The following is a 9,890-nucleotide window of genomic DNA, read 5'->3' on the forward strand; positions in this document are numbered from 1 at the left end:
AAGATATGCTTCATCAACCATCATGCTGTTCTGATTTCTCTTGCAGCAAATTGAGCTCCCTATCAATAATTAGCCATTTTAATATCCATTTGCCAGGTTAAAACATTGTACTGTACCAAGAATCGGCTAGAGATCAACAGATATCATGTCATCAGCATGGCTGATCAGAGACCAGGTAGCAGCATCTCAATTGTTTAGACTGTCACTGGTCTCTCTGGAAAGTGTTGGTACTGGCTGTCATAGCACAGGTAAAAATGCTGGTGGTACTATTTGTCATAGCAGACCAGTCATAAGGCTAATGAGATCTAGCAGTAATAAAAATATGTTCTTTATAGGAGCAAAAAGATTAACACATGCATTCAGATCCCAGATGCTTTGCTCTTCTCTTTTGCTATGCAAATGCAGTCTTTTTACTGACCAAAAACAAAACAAACATCACACAAGGCTTGATTGGCAAGACAGCAAGTCTTTATGCACGGCCTGGATTGATGTGTTGCATCTCTGTTCTCTTTACCTTTCACTGCTGGGTGGGCCCCCCAAAGTGTACCATCAGCTTAAAAATCTTAGTGAATCCTAAGCCGTGTAATGTTCATGAATGCTGCAGTTAAGACTGTTAGCAGAAGAGTGTGTGTATGTGCTTAGTAATTATTAACAGGGGCAAATGCTCTTCTATTACAACTGCATAATATTTAACAGCAGCATGTGGTTTGTGCACTGTGGCATTTACAGGCTTTATTACCACATGGTCTTTGATTGAGCCCATCCTCTCTCTTTTGACAAATTACATTGGAATGTTCTTTGGCATTGAGTGGCTTTCTTGTGAGGTTAATTTAAGTTAGCTTGATTATGATGTTTTGGGGGATAATTTGGCTAAGCCATATAGCTAATGGCACATGATCATTAGCCAAAAGAAATCATAGCTTCTAACTTTGATTCACTCTAGAATGGGCAATCTTCTCAACTAATCCAAACCAACCAAATGTCTTCTACTATAATTTTTGGGAACTAGTGGCCAGCCGAATGACTGAATGAGACATCATCTTTTAAACTAGAACAACAGTTTCTTGAACCAATCTTGGAAAAAACACAATGTTACCTAACGTGGAGTACAAAAGATTACAAGTTCAGATCTCATTAATTAATTAAACCTTGAGTCCTTGAGAAACCGAGCTTGTACTCTGAGTTTTTTTATTAAAAAAAATTTGAAAGGCTAAAGGCAGGTTACTTTACCCATGAAGCAGAATGGACAGAAAATATAGCGGCCAAAACACTGCAAATTTGACAAAATATGAAGAGCATAAAAATGTCAAGATTTGTTTTTAGGCTTATTCAGTTTGTTTCAAGTTGTTCAACAACTTCATGGGCAAAACATGGTTCCTAACAAGTAACCACAACCATCAAACTTATGAAATGTTTGATTATGAGAATTAAGTACTCAAAAAGTCAAAATGATCACTTGACATCATCAGTGAGCATTAGTAAATCTGCAGGTCACCCAGTTCCAGCAATTGTTTCAGTTATATTCTGAACTCAGAACATGACATCACAGACTGATATTCCAGGAGCTAAATCTAATTACAACTGATATTCCAGGTTTCACAAGGCCTGTTCTTCAGGTGCATTGCTATCTAGAATCAGAGTTTATACCGAAACAAAGAGATGTACACCATGTTTTTTTATCCAATGCAGGTTTCTGGAGCCCCAAATTAGGGGCTGAGCAGCATGTACAATGTTGATTGATTACTGTCAAGCTACCAAGGTCACAAATTTCTCTGCAACTCCACCCAAAAATACAGTTTCAAGATCATTTCCCGTCAGCTAAGGCACCTAAAATTCTCTCTCAAGCTAGACGCAATGACGCATTGTTCGCCGGAGGGCATCTCGGTCGACGGCAGCGCCTGGTTGTTCTTCCCCACCCAGTTATGCCGAGAGCATTAGCGTCCAAGTCAGCTGGGGGAGGAGGTGGCGGCGCTGGAGCTGGAGGTGGGCTTACCTCAACTTCCTCAACAGCGATAGCCACGCTTCTTGCTCGGCGCCTCCCCCTGGACTGCGATCCGTTTCGACCTCCCCGCTTCGATGGCGTTGACCTTCCAAGGGTGTGAAGATCCTCTGACACCTCGTGCTTCGACAGCGAAGCGAGGTTTGGTAGAATGTCCTTCTGGAAATCTTTCTTCTGGGGACGCTTTCGTGCTCGGCCTCTTCGAGGTTTTGTCTGAAGCAGTGAGGCTGCAACAGAGCCATGGTCTTCATTGCTCTTATGCTCTACTGGTGTTTTCGGTGTTGAGTAGAGCTCATAGCCTTTGGTTTCTTCTAGCTGCAGTGTCAAAGCTTCAAATTCATCATCGCTGTCACTTTCGCTACTACAGACCACTGCATCCTCCTTCGATGCAATAGCGAGGTCAGCGAACCAATGCAAAATGTCAGCAAGGGGAGACCCTGCTTGAAAGACATCTTTACACAAGGCTACTAGGCTCTCTGCTGCAGTTCTAGCAAGAGAGTCCTCAGAAGGATCATCTGGTTGCTGAGGAACAGTGCCACCTTCTGACTGATGGACATCAATGTCTGGCTCATCCATGGAAGGCGCGGCATTGAGGTCAATGAGATTCCTCGCATTTGCATCATCTTTCTTGTGCATTTCCATGTCAGCTTCGCGCTTGATCAATGGTTCGGTGTTTCTTTCAGCGGCTGCATTGATAGGGAAACCGAGTACTCTTGTGCTACCTTCTGAATAAGCTGTGGAACCTAATGAAATCTGGGATTGGCCATTTGCACAACTTGGTTGCACTTGTGACTTCATCAGATCTACAGGGTCCTTCCTGAGCCAAGATATATCAACCGGTGAATTCTCACTTCCCTGTTCCTGAATAGCAGTGACATCTTGAGGGGTATCATTCAGATTCACACCATGGAGTGGGGAATGCTTTTGATATTGAGGTTCTCCTGGAAACTTTGAAGAACGTTGGTTATGATAATGATTAGTTGCCATTGGAGTATTGATAGAATCCACTGAGAAGCCGTTGAAGAAACCATTCTGAGCAAAGGGCGTGTAAACAGAACCATAGTGACCATTAGCAGTGTAACTTGTGTTGCTGCTTTGCCACGGAGACTTGACTGCAGCGTTGGAGCTGGTCGGTGCGTCGATTAGTTGATTGAAGGGATTACATCTAGGCAGGTAATGCGCAGCAGAGAAATTAATACCATTTGGCTCTTGTTTGAACCATCCCATGCTGACATTTTGATCTGGAAAAGAAGAGTAAAATATGCTCAGTGTGCATTTGATGGCTACATATTGATTCAAGGCATAAAGCTAAAAAAACAAGTTAGGAATCTTACAATCTGTTTTATTGTTGAATGAACTGTTACGCTTTACTTCCTCATTTGCACCAAAAAAGTTTGAACCAGATGCTTCACCAATACGCTTTTCTTTCATGGTGTCTTCCAAACTTAGGTGGTTCAGGTTCACCCTGCCCGATGAATAACGTTGGCTTTGAGAAGTGGAGGTTCCCACACCAAGGAAGTCTGGCATTTTCATGCTAGAAGACTCTTCCACTGCTTTATTTAAAACGTTTACTGTAGAGACATGTTGAGGATGTAAACTAGCGATCCAGCTCTTCTCCATGTGTGAAGAGCCCTCGCTATTTCCGACGTTGAGCTTAACAATCCCACCAACAACGGAGCCATTTATTCTTGGCAAAATCTTTGCAGGCTTCTCCTCTAGTATTTCCACATCATCATCATCGTCGTCGTCATCATCGGCATACGCATCAGCTGGAAGCTGAAGGTCCAACATTTTCTTTGTGGACCTGCCATTATTATTATTCATCAAAGGAGCTCCATTTCGACCATACTCCGATCCCTTAGCAAAATTTATAGATGATTGCTTAATATCATTTCCAGATGTAGGAGGCATAACTTGCCAGACTCTTTTTACATCCCGTGATGTTGCCTGTGATGAATAAGACCTTGCTTGTAACATGTCTGCAGATCTAGGATATCCATTGCACTCTTCTCTTTGGAATTGTGCCATTAGGTCCTTCTGAGTTTTATACAATCGATGAAGCTCATATACCTGTACAGATGTTAGATAGTAAAGGAAATAAGAGATAATTTTAACTAGAGTATAGAAACGTAAAAAAAAAACAGCAAAATTTATATACTAAATCGATCCTGAAGCTCGTGGTATCATCAAAATTTACCTGTTTCCGGAATGTTGCTTCATGCACCAGCATTGTCCGCTTTAGCATTTCCTTATCATAATCTGGAGACGCATTCACGGTTGTTATTGTGAAACTGTCACTAACATGCCCGCTGGGTTTGCTCTCCTCATGATACGACAACCAATTGCCGTTGGAATTTACACTAGAATCTGCCATAGTGAAGTATCCTGGAAGATAAGTCTTGCTTTCAACTTTTGTTCCCATCCCTGGCACATATAAACAACATTCTGGGTCACTGAGAGATCATTCACATCTACCACACTTACAAGGACATAAAAAAAATAAAAATCACACAAGCAGGGTTCTACTTGCAGGGTAGCTTGGTATGTATGATTTGATATACATACTGGATCATTACAGTCAATGAAACTAGACATCGCCCAACCAAGTCCCAATCAAACCAAACAGCGTAACCTTTCAACGTGTAGTGCTAAGTAGGCTTGCACCACACAGTAGCAATTTTGTGGAGAGATCATGACCATATTGTACAAAAAGATCAACTTATGCAGTAGTTATGCTTTGGAGCTCAATCTGAAAAAAGTGTCTATATGAACGAAAGCTGAAATGGCCAAACCGAATATTTAACTGAAATTACTACACAAAGCGCCCTAAAGCTATAAACGACATTACTATAATAATGCCGTTTCTGAAGTTTCATTAGCTAGAAGTCATTAAATGATCGTATTTTAACAGTTTTCTACAAAGAGTCAACATAGGAACCGAATAAGTAAAATATCATCATCAATTGGTGCGAGACAATCAATGTGGAACGTAAAAGGTACAATTCACGTTATGTTCTAATCTGAATTTTACTCAGGACCATAATTGTCATGTTCTGCAAACTCGCAAGTCTCAACTAATCCAATATTAATAGCTTCTTATTAAAATGTAGAACAGTAATCTCACAATTCAAATGAAGAACCTCACAGAATCAGTTTTCTCCATCCTATATATATGCAAATATCAGTTATAGTCGCTAGTTCTCTTCCTTATACTAATGAAAGGTGACTCAAATGGCATCTAAGTAAGTTAAGCACTTCAGCCAAATCCTCAGGATGCACATACAGATAAAACAATTCCATAATTCACATCATCCAAATAAATTCTGAAGCACATGGAACAATCCCTATATTTAGAAGACCAGTACAAAGATTTTATTGTACTTACGAAATGTTCAGATGTAAACCAGTGCAGGAATCAGGATGACAATATCTGCAGACCAAGTCTCCCGTATTGCCAAACTTATCTGTTACGGCCAAGATGCTCCAAAAAAGAGGTCGCCTCAACCTGGAAGAGACCTGAAAATTAGCAAATACGGAAATTATTCCCACATGGAAAACAAAAGAGGATTTCTTGGAAATTCTGGAAACCAATGTGGATAACCAGATTCAGAACAGGGAAGAAAAAAGATTGGAAGTTCCGAGGGGTTCGCGGATTTGCTGGGGACTAAAAAAAATCAAAATCTCACCAACCAAATGCATGAAAGAAGATGCAAGAAAACACGGTAGATTGAATAAAAAATCACACAGAACAAAACACACATCTCAAGAATGCACATCCCTTTTGCTCCCAGATGCAAGAATTGAAAACATTATCCAGATGAACCCAGAAACAAATTCTGAAAACCAAACAGAGATATCTCCTATTACTACTACTTACGATTGTGAAGCGATGGTGGATGAGGAATTCTTCTTCTTCTTCTGCAGCTGCCAAGAAAATCGAAGTGTGACTGCCAAGCCGATTCAGTTCATCTTTATCTAACGCCAGAGGCAGAGGAGAAAGACCACACACACACAGAGTCACCAACAAGAGACCTGGAAATTTGGCATTTGCTGCGAGTCAGGACACGGAGAAATGAACGAGAATACGAAATAAATGCCAGGGACCATGAACAAAAATATATATATATACAAAAAAAAAGCAGAGAGAAGATCAAGAAACCGCAAGAGACCGTGACGCAAACAAGGATCCCAAAGATCAAAATGCCAAAGAAACAAAAAGAAAACCACAGCTTTCCTCAACAATTCATCAAGAACATTCGACCAGGAATCGAAGCGAGAATCAGGAGGCCAGGATCGACAAGAAAGGAACATCTCGACGATCAAAAGCTCCCTCCTTTCCACCAACGGCAAACCAAAAAGAAAAACCATCCAAGAGAAGAAAAGAAAAAAGGAATATATTTATACAAAGAGAAAAGAATCACTAGTTAGTTTCACACAAGCAAAATCCAAGAACTGCAACAGAAGGGAGGGAGGAAACATCCAAGAACAAAGAGAACTCTGTGGACTCAAAGTACTCCTAAACTGAAAGTCTGAAACAAAACAGGAGGCACCACCAACAACAACAGCAGAAGCAGAAGCAGAAGCAGGAACAGCAGCATGAAGAAGCCAAGAACACAACAGGGAGAAGAAGAATTCTCACCTCAACCGTATCACCAGCTGGGCTGGGCTGGGGGGGAGAGAGCCTCCAAAATCCAAGAAAAGATTCCAACCTTTCCCCACTTCCTCAAGCCAGGAGACAAGGCCAACCAAACAGACACCAGCAGGACACATATACAATAATAATATATATATCCATTTTCACATGGACAACAACAACACAAACAATCCTTCCTTGCTTCCTTGTTAGAGCATGCAAGGAAGAAGAGAAGAAGAAGAGAGGTGAGATGAGAGGAGAAAACCCAGATGCAGATCAGAGAGAGACTAGATAAGGGAGAGCAAATCTCCCATCCTTTTCTTTCTCCCTCCTCCCTTGCAATAAACTCCTCTTCTCTCTCTCACTTTCTCTCTCTAGCACTAGCTGCAAAGAAGCCGAGGAGGAGAGGAGCAAAAGACCTTCTTAGAAGAGTGACAGGAAAAGTTTGTCAACTTCTGGTCTTTTTATTCTCTGCCTTCCCCCCTCTTCACCCCCCTTCTTGTTGTATTCCCTCTCACTCTCTCAAACTCAATACAACTTCTTGGGTTTTTTTTTTCTTCTCAGTTTGGTTTGGTGGTGGATGATAGGGAGGGAGGAAAAAACCATCACTTTGCATTGGATTTTGGGGGAAAAGCCTCAAATTTGGGGTTTCTCTGTACCTTTTTCCATTCCTCTCTCTCTCTCTCTGAGTTCAGTCTATCGGACAATCAGACCTGGGAGATTCTCTTCTCTCTCTATATTGGCTTTCTCTCTCATCTCATTGTGCCTCTGGATTGGAGTATAAAGAAAGGAAAGGAAGGAAGAAAAGATCATAAATGTAGCAGCCCCTCCTGCTACATGCACACCAAACCGCATCCTTGTCCATCGCTGACGGGTGACAAATGGAAGAAAAAAACATATTCGCTCTGTTCCATAATATAATATAATGGATTTTTGAGTTTTTGTTTGTACTGTTTGAACATTCGTCTTATTAAAAAAAAATTATGCAAATATAAAAAGCGAAAAGTTGTGCTTAGAGTACTTTGGATAATAAAGTAAGTCAAAAATAATAAAATAATAATCCCAAAATTTTTTGAATAAGACGAGTAGTTAAACAGTACAAATAAAAACTCAAAATCCCTTATATTATTTATAGGACAGAGACAGTAATCAATGATGATAATCACACGCTGTTTTCTTCCAAAGCATTTTTTTTCTTCGAATGTTCTTGCTGCTGGTGCCGATGAAAGCGATGCTAGTGAGAGAGAGAGAGATTGAGAAAAAAATGTGATTTTTTTTTTTGGGTTTCAAGATAGGCATCTCTTGTTACTATTTGGATTGGAACAAGAAAATCTGAACAGGAGTCAAAGAGGCGGTTTCTTGTGAGATCATATTGCTATCGATTTCATTTTTGTTTAGTCTTGAAAAAAAAAGATCATCCTTTTTTTGTTTCTAGTGCCTTGTAATCGGGGGGTGCTTTCATGAGGGCATTATGTCATTATTATTATTTAGGTGTGGTGTTGGATTTCAAGGATTTCAAAATGTACTTGTAGCACATTCAATTCTCTAACTGACAGCATGACTCAATTGATGTATTTATATACTATTATTTCTCATCTACTACTACTAATTTCTTTATTAGTCCTTGCACTGTCCCAGTCAATTTCTTCAAGCAAGGACAAAATGCATCTACTCCTAACAAGTATTATTACCACAATTGAATAGGGAGTACCATACTCTAAATAATTGGATCAAAAGTACCAAAATTCACATCCCAAATTTTCCATGGTGCACACACATTTGGTACTAATCTCTTTGCAAACTTTCAGTACTGTTCATAAAGCACATATATGTTTTCCTTGTACCAAAATAAATAATTGTGCTGATGATCATGTTCTTGTCAGGGGACTAGTAGCATTATGGTGTAGTAGTAGTCCCCCTTTTTATTTCTACTTGTGCATTTCTTAATTCTTATTTTGTTCCCTCTCAATGGATTTACAAAAAGGGCTTAAAAGATGGTTGGCAGAGGCACCAGTGGGCCTCACACCCTCTGATTTTTTTTTTTTTTGGCTGCTGCTGCTGCAATGGAACCATGGAAGGAAGGAAGGAGCTTGATGCTGTTGTTGTTGTTGTGACACCATAGATGTACAGTTATTACTGCACTAGGAATGGCATGAGCCACCCCATGTGCTGTCTGCTCTCTCACAACCCTAGTAAAGTTCATATCTGAATCCTCAGCTCTCACAAAATTCAGACAAAAAGAAACTCTTTCAGAAAATAAGGCAAGGTTTTGATACAACAATAACAAGGATATAATACTATATTTATGCTTCATTTCAGATAATGAGATATATATGGGAGATGAATTGAACTGGTGATGCTTCATTTCTAAGCAACATGTGTGTGTCTCTGTGACTTGAAGAAAGCACTGTTGCAATTGCAAGGGTTGCAGAAAAGAGGGGCTGTGACTGACCAATGAACAGCAGGTTTAGCCAAAACATGGCAACAGAGTGAACAGATAGAGTACTAGTAGTAGTAGGGTTTGGAGTTTGGAGTACAAAGGTGCTCCAGTGGAGGCAAAGATTCCTAATTTCAGATTTTTTTTTTCTGTGGCTGAATTTTTATATTGTTTTTTTCCTGTGCCAAAGATACTCTTGTGGCAGACAGAAATAGGAGTATACTCCCTCCGTCCAAAAAAAAGGCAAACCCTGGATTTCTGTGCAAACGTTTGACCGTCCGTCTTATATGAAATTTTTTTATATTAAGTATTTTCATTGTTGTTAGATGATAAAACATGATTAATACTTTATACGTGACTTATCTTTTTAATTTTTTTATAATTTTTTTAAATAAGACAGACGGTCAAACATTAGACACGGAAACCAAGGTTTGTCTTTTTTTTTGATGGAGGGAGTAGTAGGGAGGAGAAAACATTGGAAAATGGTTTCATATTCTCATGGCCATCTCTTGTAAATCTACTAGTACTCCTGAATTTTAGAGAATCCATTTTTAATGGTGGAATTTAGGGCCCGTTTAGTTCGCGAAAAGGAATTTTTTTGGGTGTCACATCGGACGTTTGACCGGATATCGGAAGGGGTTTTCAGACACGAATGAAAAAATTAATTTCATAACTTGCTTGGAAACCGCGAGACGAATCTTTTGAGCCTAATTAATCTGTCATTAGCACATGTGGATTACTGTAGCACTTATGGCTAATCATGGACTAATTAGGCTCAAAAGATTCGTCTCGTGATTTCCCCCTTAACTGTGCTATTAGTT

General features: G+C 39.9%; 1 protein-coding gene across 2 annotated transcripts; it reads right to left on the reverse strand.

Annotated features, from left to right (window-relative positions):
- Positions 1-1,343: 1,343 nt before the first annotated feature.
- Positions 1,344-7,373, reverse strand: LOC127757458 (uncharacterized). Of its 2 annotated transcripts, none has more exons than XM_052282964.1 (6): positions 6,639-7,373; positions 5,877-6,031; positions 5,385-5,504; positions 4,197-4,423; positions 3,334-4,069; positions 1,344-3,240 (listed from the first exon to the last, which is right to left on the reverse strand). In XM_052282964.1, the coding sequence occupies exons 4-6, from the start codon at positions 4,419-4,421 to the stop codon at positions 1,841-1,843; spliced, it is 2,361 nt and encodes a 786-aa protein (XP_052138924.1). In that variant the 5' UTR covers positions 4,422-4,423; positions 5,385-5,504; positions 5,877-6,031; positions 6,639-7,373; the 3' UTR covers positions 1,344-1,840. The 2 variants fall into 2 exon arrangements, with proteins under 2 accessions (XP_052138924.1, XP_052138923.1); XM_052282963.1 differs by having other exon boundaries at positions 5,385-5,515.
- Positions 7,374-9,890: the final 2,517 nt, after the last annotated feature.

This window comes from Oryza glaberrima, chromosome 12 (genome assembly GCF_000147395.1).
Source record: "Oryza glaberrima chromosome 12, OglaRS2, whole genome shotgun sequence".
Taxonomy (NCBI): domain Eukaryota; kingdom Viridiplantae; phylum Streptophyta; class Magnoliopsida; order Poales; family Poaceae; genus Oryza; species Oryza glaberrima.